The 19,543-nt window shown below is 38.7% G+C and overlaps 1 protein-coding gene across 1 annotated transcript; it reads right to left on the bottom strand.

The window, feature by feature from the left end:
* Nucleotides 1–4,723: 4,723 nt before the first annotated feature.
* On the bottom strand, nt 4,724–13,609 carry LOC6580254 (probable cytochrome P450 6a18). The gene is given in 3 exon segments (XM_044010602.1): nt 4,724–5,191; nt 5,257–6,457; nt 13,562–13,609. Coding segments are annotated over 3 exon segments (1,665 nt in total). The 3' UTR covers nt 4,724–4,775.
* Nucleotides 13,610–19,543: the final 5,934 nt, after the last annotated feature.

Here is a 19,543-nt window from a genome sequence, read left to right as displayed (position 1 = left end):
TGAGCTAAATGAGCTTAAATGTTAATAGAGCTATTCTTATACAAGGTTTAGTAGTGAAACATCAGGAGTATTATGAGAGGTCGGTAAAAACTCGATTGGACTGTGTAATATTCAGCTTCAATTTTCATAGTTACAAATAATATTTCTTAAAGGTTTAGCACTTACAATATATAAATTATTATTATATATTATTTATATATTTTATTTTCTTTTTGTGTGTGTTAAATAAAAGTCAACAAACTAAAGCAGCTTAACTTGCGTTCAATCAACTCTAGCTAAAAGTCATTCTCAATCATCAAACTGCTATACATATACATACACACATATGTAGACACTTGTGTGTATGTGTGTTGCATTCAAGCTCTACATACATACACATACTCATAACGACTCTCGAACATTGCACTTAACCAAGTCGAGTGTAAACAACATGTTAAAGAAATGAATGGAGCCTTATAGAAATGGCTCAAATAACATAGACATACATATACATACACACACATACACACACATTTTTTGCAAGTGTTGCAAAACTCTCTTGATCAGCTTAAGCCAAACAAAATGAAGAACAACATTTGTAGAGCTGTCGCTTGAGTTGGACAAGTTGTCGTTAACAAGTCCAAGTCAAGTCGAGCCGAGTTAACTATAGCTTGTGCGTGTGCGTGTGTGTGAGTGAGGGGCAAAAATTGTTTTATAGTATATTTTTCGAGCATTATAGCACTTTACACTTTTCACACGCTAAAATAATATTTTTTCTAGCCAGAGCAAAGAATTCACACTCTGCTTCATTGGACGCAGCTGGCTGAATGAGAGTAGAATGAAGGAGAGAGAGAGTGGGAGTGGGAGAGCGCTCCACTGTTTGAGTGTGTAAACACAGCAGCGCAAATGTCAAGTAGCCGTCAATTGGCAGGCGCACGGGCGCAAGCAGGACAGCATGACAAAGCACAGGACAAGACTGAGCAAAGCTCGTAAACCACAATTGGGCAGACAAAGCGTAACTTTGGTTCGCCTCTCTCTCTCTCTCTTCGTTCTCCCTCTTCGTTGCTCCCTTCTACCGCTGCTTCGACACTTTCACTGCAGTCAGCGAGCGCTAAAAGTGTTTGCATTTTTATCAACTCCGCTCGTCGTTTGTCGCTCTCCCTTTCGCTCCCTCTCGCTGCTTGGCTGTCGGCGGCAGCGCCTTGTGCAAACACTTCCCGTTGACTTTTTGCTCTACTCTACACGCTCTGCACTCTCCACTCTCGCTGGCCAAGCGTGCTCTAATACAGCGGGGCCATGGCAAAACCGCTTAGCATGTTTACCGTTATGTTCGGCACTTGAATTCGCCGTGTTGCATTAGTTCGCCATCCGTCTGCCCCATTACTCACGCTTAAGTGCAGACAGGTGCGCCTGGGCCGCCATTTTGTACATAAGAATGTAAAAAGAAAACAAATGTTGTTGTTGGCTGGGGAGCATGATAGGGAAGGGGAGTGGGTAGAGGGGACTGGAGCCAGGAGAGATCGCAAGGAAGTCCGTGCTGCGTTCATGTTTGCTCTGTTTAACCTACAAACGTGCTTAAAGGGTTTTTTCGCTCAGCACGTGCGTGTGTATGTGCGTGTGTGTGTCTGTGTGCGTGTAAACATTTGAGCAGTCAAAGAGTCATGCAGCAGCGGCAACTCTACGCAGAGTTGTCAAGTATTTTTTTTTTTGTTTTTTTGGGAGGGGGCTGCTGATAAGTAACAGTGTTTTAAGCTAACGGAATTTGGGGAGCTCAAATGCTTGCAGCTGGGACACAATTAAGCAAAAGCCGGAACTGGATAAATTATATGGACCCTTAAGTATAATTTCCAGGTTGATTTATAAAAAATATCCTCAAATTTATAAAAATAACGGTACCCCACATTCAGCTAATTATATCATAAAGCCCTGACTTAGCAACACAACAAAATCCCAAACAATTAATTGAGCAACACGCTTCAATGCATGTAAAAACAGTTCAATTACACAAGAACACAAAAAATTAAGCAAGAAAACTTTTGTCTTTGGCCTGACCGACTAGAAGATGCCCTGCAAACCCAATGATCTTGGGCTTTACTACATAACTTTTGTTTCGTCTTATAGATTTTTTTTATTGAAATTTTTAGCATATAGTTTACATATTTTAATAAATATTTTCTAATTTAGGAAAAATGCGAGCTCATTCAGATATAGGTTATATGTGCTTCTGATCTTCAATTTAAAGAATTTCACTAGCTAAAATATAACGAATATCAAAGTTGTATAAAATATGTATAAAACAAATTATATAATTCGGAGAGTATGGCTTTAAAAATATAGGAGATAAAAATAAAAGATACCAAAATTTCGATACAATTTTTATCGATCGATTTTTTTAAACGGGATCTAGATCTAAATTTTAGCTTGTATAGGTTGTAAGATCTACGAGTTCATATATATACAGGGTGAGGGACGGAGGGACTGACAGGTGGACTAAATCGTCTCAGGTTGTCTTACTGATCGAGAATTGATATACTTTCTAGGAACTGCCATGCCCCCTTCTGCCTATTACATGCATTTCAACCAAATCAGTATACCCTGATTACCCATCTGCCATGAGTCGAGGGTATAGAAAGCAATGCAAAAATTAATTAAAGGAAAACAGACAAAGAGCAATCGGACTGTCAGCTAATGCCCATGCTTAGGGCCTAATGCAGTCAAAGAACCTGAGTGTCGCGGGCGGCGTGGGTGGGGGGTGTGTTGTTGTCCATTTAAGTTAATACTGATTAATGCTGACAAATTAACTATGAAATTAATCAATGTCCGAGTCGTTTACATGTGGAACAGCGACAAACAATGAACGGAATGGAGCAAACAACAACAACAACAACAACAAGAACAGAGGAAAGCCAAACATTTGAGGCCTACATTGATAAGACAAGCGCAGAGTGGCGACATCTAGCGGCTGTGCGGGCGCATTTGTTGTTTGTCACTTGCGGCGATTTATCAATGCCAGGCGAGAGCGAGACCGAGAAAAAGGAAGAGTGAGAGAGAGGCACAGAGAGTGCTAGAGTATTTCATCAAAGTGTCTGAGAGATTATCAAACTTGACAGACGGCCGCAGCCTCTTGAGCTAAAAGAAAAAAAAATTCTATCTACATATTTATGTCTGTGAGAGTGAGTGAAAGAGGGGGAGGGAGAGGGAGGATGGCTTAGACTGAGAGGGACAATTATGTGTTGCCTAAAGACAGGTCCGAAGTTTTGTGCGTGTTTGCAGTCCATCAAACAGCATGTGATAATTCAGGTTCATCAACATTACAATCAACAATAAACACACACACACACACACACATACACAGTCATAAAAGTCAATGTTGTGCACAAACTATTTACTTATTTATGAGTGAGCGAGATGGTAGAGGGAGAGAAAGAGACTTTGAGTGAGATGTCTGACCATTTGGCATGCAAAAGTCCATGATGTGACTGTTGTTGTCTGGATGAATGGTTGTTGTTGTTGTTGTTGCTGTTGTTGTTGCTGTTGATGATGATTGAACAAAGACACGCAACAATAGCGACAGACTGAGCGAGTGTCTTCATTTTTGGCATGTGAAATTGCATAATTTATTGTGTGACAAAAATCATGAGCAGCTGTGTGCAGACCCAACCGGAGTCAACTCGAGCCAGCAGCCATAACTCAACGAGCCCATCGACAACAGGTCGCATAGCTAATTAAGTTGCATGCATGATTACCTTTGCCTGGGTGACAGGCTTAGTTCAGTTCTATTGCGACTGCCTGCTGAAGTGTCTGATCATTTATTCATCAGCCGAGGACAGTTCTAGTTGGGTGTGGCAGCTGGAGGTTCGAGTGGGAGAATGTGGGCGGAATTGTTGTATTAAGTATTAATGTGGAGCAGTCGAAAAGTTGCGTTAGGTCTTAACTCTATTTCTTTGTCACTTTATCACTGTACGTCTCTACCTCTACCTCTGACTCTCTTCTGTAGGCAGGCATATCTTGTAGTCTCTCTTTCCATTTAATAAGATATTTAGCACTGACTCGCTCTATCCTACACATATCTATTCCCTCTCAGCATCTTTGTCGATGCTTATCATCTTCTTTCTCCATCTTCAATCTCTTTTTCTCTATCTCCTTTTCGCGCTCTATATCTCTCTTCCCCTTTCTCTAGCTCTCCCTTTTCTACATATATCCACTTCTCTCTTTTTTCTCTCTCTCACTGGGTGTGCGTGGGCGTGGAAGTACTTATCTCTCTCTCTCTCTCTCTCTCTCTCTCCCTCTCTCTCTCTCTCTCTCTCTCTCTCCCTCCCATTTTCTCTTTTCGCTCCCTGTCTCAAGCTATCGTGGTCTACATGTATTCCTCTTTCATTGCCTCTCTTTCTATTCCTCAACTGATCTCTGTCTATTGATCTTAGAATTTCTCCCTCTAGATTCCTCAAGCTATCAAATTTTAGCTGGTTCCCTAACCTACCTTATATAGTTCATATACCCCTTAACACACTCTGAACAAGTATTTATATATTTCACAATATGACTGACATTTTGAGCACAAATTATGGAAATAATGAAACAAGCAATGAATGTTTCAACAAACTGTAGCGAATCGAAGCGTTGATAAGCGAATCAACTTCCTCTTAGTACATGCTCAGAGATCGATTACACAGAAAAATAACATATACACAACATATATATATTTTAATAAAGAGCAAAACAAAGAAAATAAAAAATAAATTAATTAAAAATATTTTCAAATACTATAATATTAATATTAATAATTTATATATCATTCAGACCTTCTGCACATTGAGCACAATGCCGCCCTGTGATTGCAGAAAGAAGCTCGTCTTATTCAGTTGCAGTGGTATTTCAGTTTCCTTGGCTGGCGAGAACTTGAAGTTCTTCAGCAGCACCGCCAGACCCACCAATGTCTGCATCTCGCCGAAGCGCAGGCCAATGCAGTTTCTTGGCCCGGCGCCGAAGCCCAGCCAAGCGGCTGAGTGACGGGCCTCGATGGCTTCGGGTGCGAAGCGATCGGGATCGAATTTTTCTGGTTCCGGATAAATATCCGGATCGTGGTGTATGGCATCAACCGGTATAACCACAGGTGTGCCAGCCTTAAGTACATAATTTGAACCAGGAACGGGAAAGTCCTCGAGAGTTCTTCGTATCAAAATGGATGCAATGGAATATTTGCGAAGAGTTTCTATAAGATAAATGTAACAGCAGTTGATTATTATATTATTATAGAGCCTCTCTGCTTTGGCTCACCTTGAACGATTTGCTTGATATACTTGAGTTCGCGCAGCGCCTCATAGTTGAGTTCCTTGTGCTTTTCGAATACCTGTTGCACCTCCTCTCGGGCCCGCTCCTGCACCTCGGGATGTGTGGCGAGTAAATGTAGGGAGAATCCCATTGTGCTCGAGCTAGTCTCAAAGCCACCCAGGAAGAAGACAAACGCCTGTGCCGCTAGCTGATTGAAGGTCAAGCCACCGTTAGGATCATTCCTCAGCTCCATCAGCAGATTGAGAAAATCCTTGCGCTGCACCTGGTTCTTATCCCGATAGTCCACCGCTTCGCGTACGACGCGCATATAGAAGTTACTCACATCGTCCGGCACCATTTTGATGTGTAGCCGCTTGGCCAGGTTGGGAAAGGTCTGCAGCAAGGCGAAGGCCAGCCGGCCGTGGCGACGCTGGGTGAACACCTTTTGGCCCAGGCGGCAAAACTCCACATTGGGATCGTTGAGGCTGTTGCAGTCCAGGCCAAAGGCGCAGCTGCCGATGATGTCCATGGTGAAGCGAGCGAGCAGATCCTTCACCTCCAAGGGTGATTCTTCGGCGTGCTCGAACACCTCCACCTTCTCACGCACCACCCGCACAAATCGCTCGGAGATATCAACCACCGTGGGCAGCATTTGATGCATCTTGAGCGAGGTGAATGTGGGCGTCAGTTTATTGCGCATCTCGCGCCACTCCTGGCCATCCAAATTGAACAGATGCGCCGATATGGGATCATCCTGTGCATTATAGTAGTTGCCACGATGTGAGAAGTTCTGGAACTCCTTCACCATCACCAGCTTCACCAGCTCCAAGTCCAGCAGCACCGCAGCGCCGCGCAGCGCGAAGTAGAAGCCCCCGAATGGCGCCTGACCCTTGTACTTTTCGTAGAAGCGGCGGAACGGCTCCAGCACCGTCGTCGTCTGACCCACGCTGCGTAGGTTGCCATAGAACCAAACGGGTTTCTCGTGCAACACCCCCTCGCGTGCCCAGTAGCTGTAGCTGCGGTGCAGCAAGACGCAGACCAGCGCCACCAAAGCGAACAGAAGTCCGAGCGTTAGCCACCAGAGCGACATGATCGACTGTTCGCAGTAGACTGAACTGATTGCTTCGATTCTTCCTCGCTCTCTATTTGAGTCTCTTTGTTTTCCTCTCTCTCTCTCTGTCTCTCTCTCTTCCCCCATTTCCATGTGCTAACTAGCTCAATCTACAGTGAGTGAAATTACGCTAATTTCATATTTTCCAGTTGACTAGCGCGGGCAACGCATACCTAAATCTATCCAAACAAAGGTATATGAGTGGGTATATATGTTTGTATGTATGCTTATTATACGATATACTATATACACTCTCTATCTCTCTTTATGTCGCTTTGTTTAATTAAAACTGTGATATGAGCTCGCTACAATGCAATTGAAGCTTCATTGTTTGAACTTGAACATGTTCTCTGATACCATATCACATCCCTCCCTCTCCGTCATCCTCCCCCGCCTTTGACTTTTACTCTCTCGCAGCTAAGCTTTAGCTTAAAATTATATAAAACCTGTTGTAAATTATACTAAATATGCGCTTGTATATATCAAAGCAGGGGCGTAGCCTCCATATAATTTGTATTTGGGGGATATTATAAACAGAAAACCTATAAATAAAAAAATACTTTTTACTTCTCTCTACTACTTTACTTCTCTAGAGCAAATATTATAACATAGTATTAGGTAAATAAAATAGCAGATTTTTTCATAAAACTATTTAGTAATAATTTCGATTGTCTCTATGTTAGACCCCCTTTGATCTGCTCCATTGGTTTTAGATATCATGACTTTGCATTTCACTGGGCTTTGGTATTTGTCAACAATATATACGGTTTCGTACTTTGTGGCCCAGACGCTAAATTTAATAATTGCTTAACCCACATTGGAAGCTGTGAGTTTAGCTAACGATAGCGAAATAATTAGCACTTTGTTGTTTATTGTCCGGTTATTTAATGGCTACGTCTCATAAGTCATTCATCCGCATGCGATGATTGAGACATTTGGAGTAACTCGCAATCGCATCGATGCGTCAACAACTGCCTGAAAGCTCATCGCATAAATAAAGCGTTAAAGCACGATCCGAACCGAGTTGGGAGAGAAATGGGGTATCTTAAGAGCTGCTCGAGCTGCTCTATCGGAGCTCATAAATTCCAGGCCACAAAGTGTCTCACTTAGCATGTCAAAACAACCGACAGAGACCTGGTTCGAATATGGGCATTTCGATAAAGACGGAGTTGAGGGGTTTCGGGTCTTACCTTAGCTCTCTCTCTTTCTCTCTATCTCGATTATTGCTTTAACGAACTGTAACGAGTCAAAGTGCTAATGAGCGCAACTAAGAGAAATGCAATGTGAACAAAAAACAATAACATTTGCATAGTTTTACTTATTGAAATTGGAAAAGCGAGGTATAGTGGCTTAGTGTAAATGTCTGTAATCGATCCAGCAGATCTTTTACGTCGTGGTTGTGCATCTCGACACTCCAAATTGAAGAAATATGGCGATATGGCATCATCCCCTGTGTTATATTAGTCGCCAAGATATGAAAAGTTATATAACTCCTTTATCAGCACCGGCTCAGAGGATAGTAGAACCTTCCAAATACCACCTGATTCCTGTACTTCTCATAGAAACAGCAGAACGGCTCCAGTACTGTCCTCCTCTGACCCACTCTGCGCAGATTGCCATAGAACCAAACGGGTTTCTCGAGCAACACCCCCTCTCCAGCCCAGTAGCTGCGTAGTGCAGTGCCAGCGAGTCGAACAGAAGTTCGCAGTCGGTGCTGCTGCTTACCTTGGGCTAAGTAGCTCAATCTAAGCTCATTTGATATGTTCCACTTGATTCGTGCTGTTAACTCATTCAAAAATTGATTGTAAGAGCTCGAACCGCTCTATCAGAACTCGTAAATTCTAGACCACAAAGTGTCTCACTTAGCATGTCAAAACAAGCGACAGAACCCAGATTCGAATAGTCGCGGAGTGAGTTAATTTTAGCTATTGGAGAGCTAAGTTATGAGCCCATTCGAAGATCGAGCTCCACTCGATGCACAAACGAAATAAACATCTTAACTTATGGACTGGCTCGAGCTATGATCTCAATAATCTCAGCCGCTGCATGCATAAAATAAGCGAATTATGCCCAATTGAAGCTGACCGCTGTGATCCTCGCTTCAAGACTTTTCTGTATCTCTTTTGCTTTCTCATTACAAGATGCGGGTGAGGGTATTATGATTTAGTGTGGAAGCTTGTGACGTCAAGGTGAAGATTGTTTGAATATAACATGAGTATAACATGAAAGAATATTTGAATATAACATTGAATATAACACATTTGTAGGTCGTCAATGCAGTTTTATGATCTAAATTCAGGTTGTTACATCAGAGTACAATATTCCTATATACATATACGTATAGAGTTCACATTTAATCTACTCAGCTTTGCTGGTCGTAATTCAAGTTTAAGATCTATTTAGTCATTGGAGCTTAAAATATATTCAGTAAGGCATAAACTTTCTTTTCGCTGGGGAAACTCAAATATATTGATTCATCTGTGGAGTCCAGTTCGTAAATTGAAATGGGAGTTTCCATTATCAAAAAGACTCGAGGGTCTTTTTCCTTTCATGTTTAGATGTTATTTGGAGATCTACAAAAATCATCTTGAGAGACATATACATGGAAATCAAAGCTTTCCCAGCTTCCCTTTAAATTTTGTATTTCATTTACAGAAAATCCGTATTATAATCAGAAATATACTCTTTATAAAAATTTACGATTCTGTTTTAACTATTCTTTCAATTCGCTGATTCCTGTTGCATAAACTTTATTTCTTAGCTCCTAGTGTCCCCCCATCTATACAGGGTATTTGTTAGTAGGGTATCCTGTGTTTTTCGGTTTTCGTCTGTATTTTCGCTTGGTTTTTTGTGAATGTTCTGTGAAAATCGGTCTAAAGCCGGCCTGCAGCTATGGGCCAGCTCATAGCGGGCAAACATCAACGTTCCCAGCTAATTGAACCAGTAAATCGCCCAAAGAGAGAGAGGGAGGGAGCTACCAAGAGAGCGCTAGTAAGCCAGACTCGAACTCTGCTCTGAACCTTCTCTCCACATTCGACTTCGACTCGTGTGTAATTTGTGCCTTTGTTTTCTGTGGCCTGCGGTGGCGCACTTTTCTGACATTAGTTTTCGATTTCCATTTTCTTTTTGCCGTTTTTCGTTTGTCTGTTGTTTGTTGCAAATGCAAATTGTGACCGAAAGTTCAATTTTCGAGTGCAGTGCGCTGGCATTTTGGGGGCGTGGCCATGCCCGTGGAAGCGCAGCCAGCTGGACGTGACATTGCATTTGTCGAAAGAGTCAAAGGGGGCTAAATGAAAAAAGAACCACGAGAATAACAAAAAAATTGCAGGTGAACACAGACCAGGTAGTATTAAAGTCGCGAGACAGAGAAGCTCAACTTGAACTTGATGTCTTACTAAGCAAATCTACAACAAGTTGAGGTCAAAGTTCGCTAGGTAATATCTCTCTCTCTCTCTATCTTAGTTCGGCCCTAAGCTGCTTTCATTAGAGCTTTCACCTACTACGAGCCAACTGGCATAATTTTCTGGCAAATTACACAGGCAACAAAAAATTAGTTCACTCAGCCATAAAATCTGGCTAAATAGAAATAGATTAGCTACAGGTTTGGCCCATTGGCCGCAGCGGAGTAAACAAAATATGAAATTCCAAATTAGATACGTATCCAAATGCTACCTGACAGCAGACAAATCTAACGGGGAAGTTGGCTAACGGCCATGAGAGGGAGAGTAAGAGAGAGGGAGAGGGAGGCAGTCATATGTCCTGTGGCAGGAGCAAACATGGCAGACAATTAATAATACTTAAAAAGGCAACGTGCAAAACAACAACAACAGCGACTCACATGTGTGTGTTAAGGTGTGTGTGTGTGTGTGAGGGGGTGGTTATGCCCCTTTTTTCTTTGCTTCTTCTCTCCGGCCATATAATGGATAATAACATGCACATCAACACGGCACGCCTAAGCACAGGACTTAGCAGCGCCCGGATCGCTGAGGGGTTGCTGTTTGTTGGTAATGAATAATGTGCACTCACCTGGAAGTTGGCTTGAAATATGGCTACATTTTTCGCTTTGTCGGTGCCTAGCGAAACAGAGAGAAACAGACAGAAAACAAACGGAAAATTACAAATTACCTAAAATTTTATTTATTTCGTTCGCTCACCCAATTTTTGGCCAGCTACCAAGTGGGTTCAATTATTCATTTTAAATTGAAATTAGGTGCGACGTTTTAATGCAGTTTTTTTTTATAGCACATATAGAAGACAGTAGCATATAAAAGTTGGCATTGACTTCAGGGCCAGCTGCTGGCCAGTGGAGAGTTGAGGGCGTGGCTCTGGTGGTGCGGGCAACAGCTGTTGGCATTAGTTGCACTTTGGCAGCACGACGAAAGGACTCTGATAAGGTCAAGGGTCACTCTCTGTGGTGGGTCAGCATTTAGTTTATTATTATCGGCCAAGCAGTGGGAGGTGCTAGGGGGCTGGGCGGTCTATGAGTACATGTATAAGTGCTATATATGTTTCTACTATTTTATTCTATGATGTCTTTCGCTTGAGAATTTCAAACCTTGAAAGACCTTGAACTTTTACTTACTTATATGCTAGGGCATGAAAAGCGAGACGTTAAATACCCAGAACAATTTTTAAAATATATATTTATATATCTTTATATTATAAATATAGACAATTTTATGAGACATTCATATATTGAGCAGATAAATTTAAAAAGAATAAATTAATAAAACAAAAAATGAATATTTACTGAACTTACGTTTTAATTTATATCAGATTTAAGTATACGATAAAAGTATTCTAAATAAATTTTTAAAAAAGTACTACGTTTTGTTTATAGTAAATAAATTTAAATATATTTTATTATTTATATTATTAGTATTTGTATATTTTTTATATTTTTATTATAAAATGAAATAATATATTTTTTATTTAGAAATTGAATTAAAAGTAAAATAGTTACTTCTATATTCAATTTTAAGAATAAATGATAAAAATATCATTAATTAAATTATTAAAAAAAAAAAAAAATGTAGAAAGATGTATTAAATTTTTATATTTTATTAAATTGCTATTAATATTATTATTATTATTATTATTTTTATTACTATTAACTTTTTTGAAATTATAAAAAATAAAAATAATAACTATTCTTTGTTTTAATATATTAAAGTATAATAATATATATATGTAAATTTTTGAAATATTTTAAGCATTCCGTTTTATTTTCTATTACATATAACTTTTAATATACAAAATATTAATATACAATATTATAATTCTTTTATTTACAGGTAAATTCTGGTTACATCTACCTCTGCTTTAAATGCTTACAAAATGTAAGTTTTACAATTACTCGAAATATGCATATACCCATAGAAACCGCAAGTAAATAGATGATAATTAGAAGAGCTTCAAATACGCTGCAAATTCATAGGGGTAAAGGCAATCAATTCAATTGTATGTGCAGAAATGTATGCAAATGTTGCCCTGGTTATGGCATTTGTATAAAGACATATCCGTATATATATATAGCTATATGGGTTTGACTTTGACAGCGCTTTGATCTGCTGCCGACTGGTGTCAGTTGGAGCTGGAGCTGGAGTTGGAGCTGTTGCTGCAGCCAGATTCAATTTTCGCTAACCCATGGGAGTGGCAGCATATGCAAACGGCATTTTGTGGCTGCATCATTAACACACACAGAGGGCGTAAGAGAGAGAGAGAGAGAGAGAGAGAGAGAGAGAGAGAGAGTGAAAGGGAGATAGAGGGGTTAAGGGGTTAAGGCAAGGGAATTGGCAGCTAAATAAACTGAGTTGGCAACGGCTTTCGGCTTTCGGCTCTGCCAAAACAATTACATTTCAATTTGCCTAATGTCAAAATCAGCCACCCCCCAAAAATGCAGTCAACGGATTTGGTTGGAGGGAAAACCCTCAATGCCAAAACAATTATTAATTGAAAATTGTTGCAGAAATACAACAGACTATGGAAAAAAAAAACAGACAAAAGCAAAGCAAAAGGGCTACAAATATTTATGCATTTAACATTGCCAAATAAGAGAAACAAATATTTATGCGCAAATATTTGGCGGCTGCATTCGAAAATTCCCCAAACAATTCCCGGTTGCGCCCGTTCACCCGTTCGCCCGGTTTAGCTGCCGCTTTGTTGGCATTTATGAATTTCCATAATTTATGCGCACAGTGGGGCCTATTTCGGATGGGATCATGCGGATGGGCGAGCCATGCGATTCATAAATTTTAATTGAAAATTGCGGCAGAGCCAGCGACTACAATCGAAATACGCGCAATTAAATGCCAAACACACGCGAAATATGACATATGGTAATGGCAATACACACAACCACCCCCCACCCACACCCTTAATTGATTCGGATTCGATTTGCATTCGCATTTCCAACGCTCCTCAGTCAGTGAGAAAAAGCCGCGAGTTTACCAATGAAATATTCATAAACTTGTCAAGTGTTTGATTTGCTTTCCACTTTGTCGCCCGAAAAGCCGCATGGAAAATGTCGAAAAAAAAAAACAACAAAATATTTCAATCATCATGATGATGATGATCCAGAATGATTATGACGTTGTCCGCTTACGCAAATGTTTGGCTCAATTAACGCACCTTGTTGTGTATGTGTTTTAATTGTTTCGTTTGTACAAAATTTTTGCCACCAATTGGCAACATTTTGCATTTTCCAATTTGCTTTTGTCGAAAAGTTCATTAATTGCATGTGGAAATCGGTGAGAATCGGCAGTGTTTGTGCATTAACCATAGACCGATGAGCAATGAGAGATATTTTGTGGTCATTTAATTGGCGGTTGGTTAGTTTTTTTTTTTTTTTTTTTTGAGCAGCTGCAAATAATTAACAAAATATGCAGTTCAATTGATTAAGCGACGAATTAGTTGGAAATAGAATTTAGTTTAAAATAAATATTTATTGTAGAAGTCTTTAATGCTTTTAATTTGGTAATCAATTATAAAGTTGAAGTCGTTTGATTTGTTAAGCAATTATTTCATTTGATCATAGTTTGAATAATTGTTTCTTAAGCAAGTAAATAATTAAGATTTATTGTTTATATTTAAAGAATATATAAATTTTAAAATTAAAATTTCATTTGAAGAAAATACAAAATTAAATTTTGCATTAACATTGAAGATCCTTCTTATATTATCAAATTTTTCTTATATTAATAAAATTCTATAAACGAGGAAGAACGAAGTCAATTATAGCATTAACATTTAAGTTTTTAACTAATTTTATTTTGTTCATAATAAATTTCTATGAATGAAGAAAAAACGAAGCTATTTATTATCATAATTTTATTTTATTCATATAATTATTCTATAAATGAAAAAAAAAAAAAAAATCAATTGCATTGACATTAAAAATTTTCTTATATTTCTATTTTGTTCCTAATTAAATTTTATAAATGAAGAAAAAACGAAATTAATTATTGCATTGACATTTTAAATGTGTATTGTATTTTTTTTATTGTTTTTAATTAGATTCTATAAATGAAACAAAAGTATTGATAACTAAAATTTTTATTACATTTTTATTTTGTTCATAATATACATAATTCTACAAATTAAAAATTATTTTAAAAAAATATTGCATTAACAGTGAAAATGTATTATATTTTTATGTTTTTGCTAATTAAATTCTTAATTATTGCATTGACATTTAAAATTTTTCATATTTTTTGTGTAATTAATTAAATTATATAAACTTTAAGAGAGAGCAATGATAGACCTGGTTATATAGACCTAGTTGTTATATGTTAGCTTTTGTATGTTGTAAACATCATATATCTTTTATATATACACATTATATATACATAACATACACATTATATAAACATTATTTAAGCATTATGCTGCTAAGCTCTGCCCACAACAGCTCTAAATACGCTCACTTGAAGAGCGTGTGAAATTGCTACAGTTAAAAAACAATTAAGTTGCTCAATAGACCTCGACTCTCATTTTCAGCTTAACTCATTATCTAGCTAAAATCTCTTGGGTCTCCTTTCGCCTACGGCTACAAGAGATTAGATATTATTTTCCCAGCAGCTCTTCTAATCTATTTTCTATCAGCGGCAAACAAATATAAATACCAAGAGCAGCAGCAGCCACAGCACATTTTGATTGATGATTGACTAAGGTGCTGCGTCTTTCTCTCTCACTCTCACTCTCCCTCTGCCTCTCTCACTCACCCAAACACTGCTGGTAGTGCAAATATTAAATCGTAATTAAAGCAACTTGATGCTAAGAGTGAAAAGTATTTGCATTGCACTGGGCGCACAAAGAAGCAGAGAGGGAGAGAGAGAGAGAGAGATGGAAGTGCTATATAGCTCTGGAACTAATCACCGAAATCATCAATAAAACATCAAAGAGAAGATGCTGCTGCTGCTGCTGCCACTAGCTAATGGAGGATGAAGTCAAAGAAGGCTAACGGGTAACTAATTAACTGATGCTGCTGCAACACCAGATGAAGCAGAGACAGCAAACAAAGAGCTTGCCACCTGTTTTTTTTTTTTTTTTTTTATAATTTCTGGCTTCATCACCGTCTTGGCTCATTCAAAGTGAGCTTGGCTAATGGTCTTTAAAAGCGCATTTAAAACGCGTTTGCTGCGTGCGTGTGTCCAATTGGATGTTTTTCTCTTCCTTCCCTACTCCAGCTCCAGCTCCATCTTCAGCTGCTTCAACACATTTTCCTAATCACACAACGTCATCATTTTTTTTGCAATCGATTAAATTGCATACGTTGGCCTTTGCAGTTTGTTTGTTGGGCAAGTCGGTAGAAATTTCATTCCTGCTCCATTTCGCCTTCTATTTGGCCAGCCAAAGTCAAAGTGACTTTTCATATTTTCCTTGGCTTCATTTAGGTCAAATTGAGGCGTATATTTTAATGCAGCAGTTAATCCTCCATTGTATGGAATATGGCTAGAGTATGACTGATTGTGCCATGCCTTGTAAATAGTCTCTTTCAGTGCTTAGTTCAGCTGATGTGCACATGCTCTGCTTATTTCAGAATATTTAATATTTTGTTTTTAATGAAAACTTTAAGCTTAGACTTTGAACTGGCTTAACATAGAATTTTGAAATATTTTCTTCTAAATTAAGCTTAAGTGTTGCTTAAAAAATTATTTTGTATTAATTAATCAAAAATTGTGAGTAGAATAGAGGTGTTTCTTCATCATAATATTGCATAGCACATCGATTCATATATACATATATATGTATATATATATATATATATATATAGCTCACATTACTCTGCTTCGCTTCAGAAACTAATATACAGGCTGTCATTAGCCTTAGCCTCAGCTAACCTCAGTCGCAGCAGCAACAACAATAACAACAATCGCCTGAAGCTTTAATTAAATTATGACTATGTTAATGTACCGTTACAAGGGCACATTACGCCTTCATCCAGCTACACGCTCCATTCCACTCACTCTCATATGGTCTAACTGTCGCTTTCCCTTTGTCTCTCACCCACTCTCTCTCTCTCTCTGTCACTCTCTCTCTCTCTCTCTCTGTCTGCTTTGTTTTTTTTTGGTGCCAACTGGCAAGTTTAACACATTGCATGACGCAGCTCATCAGGACAACAATTACCCATGTGCCACGTCTCGTAGTGGGGCAAAGTGAACTGAATTTGTTGTTGCTTGTTGTTCTTTTAGTTTCTTTTAATGCCCTGTAAGCAGAAGCAAAACAAATGGGGTTTAACTGACGCAGTTCGGCATTTGGACATATGCGAAAACAGAGTTCATATTTCGATTTTATATATATTTTAGTTAAGTAAATATTTATATATTGAAATTCAAATTTATATTTAAATATATTTAAATTAAATTTCTGCGGATTTTAGTTCAATAAAAAGTATTTAATTAAATTCAATTATATGTTTATTAAATTTATTTAAATAAATAAATAGTAGTATTAATATATTTATCAATTAAATTAAATTGCAAATATATTTAAATTAAATTCATGTAGAATTTTAATTAAATGCACGTATATTATAATTTATAAAAATAAGTAATAATAATAATGTAATGTATAGTAAAATAATAAATAAAATATAATTAAATTAAATGCATGTATATAAATTAATAAAATGCACTTATATTTTTATAAATTTATTTATTAAATTTATTTAGATTAAATTCTATATTTACATATATATTTAAAAGAAATTCATCAACACTTTATTTTAATAAATAAATATGTAATTGTATTGCATTTTATATTTAAATATATTTATATTTTTGTTAAGTTCATGTATATTTTTTAGTTAAGTAAACACAAGGTATTTTCTATTTAATCACACATTATAAAATTTCCTTAGTTGTGTTTTTTCTCTTTCACATTTTTCGTTCTCCTTTTGCATGCCCCCGTTAGCTTCCGCTATCCCGTTTAATGCATGACGCTGACGTCGCTCGCTGCCATTTGGCGAAATGTAAATAAAGTAATTAAAGTAATAAAATTTGTTTTAATGTCGCGCTCATGAAAAAAGAGGCAGAGCGAGAGTGAGTGGGAGCAGAGAGGGTGGTGTAGTGAGAGGTGGAGGGAGCGGGAGAGTGATAGCAGGCTATGCGTGCCGCCATCATTCTTTTGGGCCATCGCCTTGTAGTCACGTCAACGTCAACGTCAACGTCAACGCCGCTGTCGCCACTGGCATTGACGTCGACGTCGCTGCTGGCGTTGCTGTCGGCGTCACAGCATAAAGGTGATAATTACGCTTATTTAATCATTTATTATGGCTACTTGGTGTGTTTTCGCTCACTGTTTCATTATCTGTCTGCTCACTCGCTCTCTCTCGCTCACTCTCTCACATGCTGTCTCATTCCTTTTATGCAATCCTGTCGAATAATTTGTTTATGACACGAAATTGTCGCGTTTATCACGTACCTCGCCTCAGCCTTTTATTTGCATTGTTTTTCCATTGTTGACTTTGGTTTACTTGCCTTGTATTTCCTTTTATTTTATGCTGGCATTTTCACCTGCCCGCCACCTGTGTGTTTGTTGTTTTGAATTTAGCTAAATTTGTTTTTCTTTTTCGGGCACTTCCTAGTGGTAGTTTTACCCGCCCACCTGGCCACCGCCCTGCACCGCAGACACGAGAAATCAATTAGTTTAACTCTTTCATTTAGTAAACTTTTAATTTCTGCTCGATATTGAGGAAGCATTAATAATGGGCGTTGGTTGCGTGAGCTCTAAAATGTAGAGATTTCAAATTGAAGCTAGCTAGATAGCATTGAAGTAAGTTATGGCTCAGCAGATACCCTATGAAAAGACGTGTGTAGAAGAAAATGGAAAAAATTAAACTATCAAACGATAGAAAACTGAAAATGTTATCGACTCATTTCCCTTCTCTAGCTCTGGTTCAAGCTATCCATTCATAAAGACGCTAGAAAAGGAAGCCATCGATGCTCAAAGACTAGCCTAAGTATTCATATATGGTATATCTAAAGATCGCTTTTATAATATGATTAATTACTTTATTCCAAAAAGTTTTTTTTATTCAAATCTTAAAATTAGTTTTCCGGCTTCTCTTCATCTAGCTACAAGTAAGATATCATGCAAATGCTTTCATGCCATGTATACCTGGGCGCCGCATCCTGCCAGCAGCGCTTCAATTCAAATAGAAAGTCTTCTTCTTCTTCTAGCCCTGACAGATACTTCTCAAATGGCAGCCATAAAACTTGAATAGGCAGCCCCGGCTCAACGTTCGAGAGGCAGCCAAACATGCAAATTCAAGCGATGTATTGAACGAGCGAACGGGCCACAGCTGTTGGAACGTTGCACTTGGCTCGAGTGGGAGAGAAAGAGAGAGAGGGAGAATGGGAGAGAGAGAGGGAGATCTATGAATGTGTATAGCACACGGCGTGTATTCCATGGCCCATGCTCAATCCCGTTTGGCTCTGGCCGTATTTTTAATTCTCTTACCCTGGCGAAACGTGCAGAAAAATATACCAAAGAAGCGGAGCGAACAATGGGGCAAAGCGGCCAAAGCGAGCTGCTGTGCGATGTTCGGATGTTCGGATGTTTGGATGTTGTGCTGTGGCACATGGCTGAAAACCACACCTAAACACATTTGGCAATTAAGCCGAGAAGCAGGGGGCGGGATGGCAGCAGTGGTGAGAGTACCCAGGGCCAGGGGACTTGGCCAGGACACTAAACAGGCTGGCAGTCAGGCAACCGCACGACAGGGCTCAGACACATGAGCTGGCTCGTTTGATATATGGCAGACATGAATGGAGCCAGCCAGCCAGGACACCAGTCAGACCAGCTCCTGCGCCAAGACCAGAACATTGCCAGGAGTTGTTGCCATTGAAAAGAGAGAAAGAGAGAGAGAGAGAGAGGGAGAGTGGAAGAAAAAAGTATGTTGTTTAGAAACTTGAAATGGGCGGCTGATAAAAATGGAGCTCAGGGACGCATAGAGCGTCGGGCTAGCCGGAACTGAGGACGAAACGTTGTTGCCCATCGCCGAACATGTTTAATGGCGTTATTTATGTAGGCGCCTCCACTACCAACACCAACATAAACACACACACACACACTTAAATGCCTATGGATGCAATTTGTCGAGTTTCGGCGTGGGTGGCCAAAAAAACAAAAAAAACAAAAAAAAATAAAAAATTATATGCCACTTGAACCTGAAAATTATTTACTTCTATGAACCGAATACGTAACGGAGCGCAAAGCAAAGGCCCCAAGGCGCAGACAGCAGGGCAAAAAAAAACTGTTTGTGTGTGAGAGAGAGGGGTAGTCCGAGAGTGAGATAGCGAGAGTGTACGCACGTACAGTGAGCGCAAAAAATGGCAACTATTTAATACGCGCTCAACATTTTGTCGGTATTTGTGTGTGTGAAGTTTTTATGCTCAATCAGAATGTGAAAAGAGTATATAGGTTTTGTGAAATACTCGTCCGAGTGTAAAAATAACCGATGGAGTGAATGATCGAGGAGGGTTTAACTCCATACGTCCGTCTGTCAGTCCATCTGTCAGTCCGTTTATCCGCTGCTGCAGCTTGGGGCTTGAACTTTTGAATATTTGTTGTTAGGATTTTCGTAATACTTCCACTGGGGGAAATTTTATTTTTTTAAATGCTAGAGTATTACAATTAAATATATACCTTCTTCATAATCTGAAAAAATATACCTCATAA

Source organism: Drosophila mojavensis, unplaced genomic scaffold, assembly GCF_018153725.1.
Source record: "Drosophila mojavensis isolate 15081-1352.22 unplaced genomic scaffold, ASM1815372v1 contig_80, whole genome shotgun sequence".
Taxonomy (NCBI): Eukaryota; Metazoa; Arthropoda; class Insecta; order Diptera; family Drosophilidae; genus Drosophila; species Drosophila mojavensis.
The sequence above is the reverse complement of the archived record's forward strand: the minus strand, read 5'-3'. Positions and strand labels throughout refer to the sequence as shown.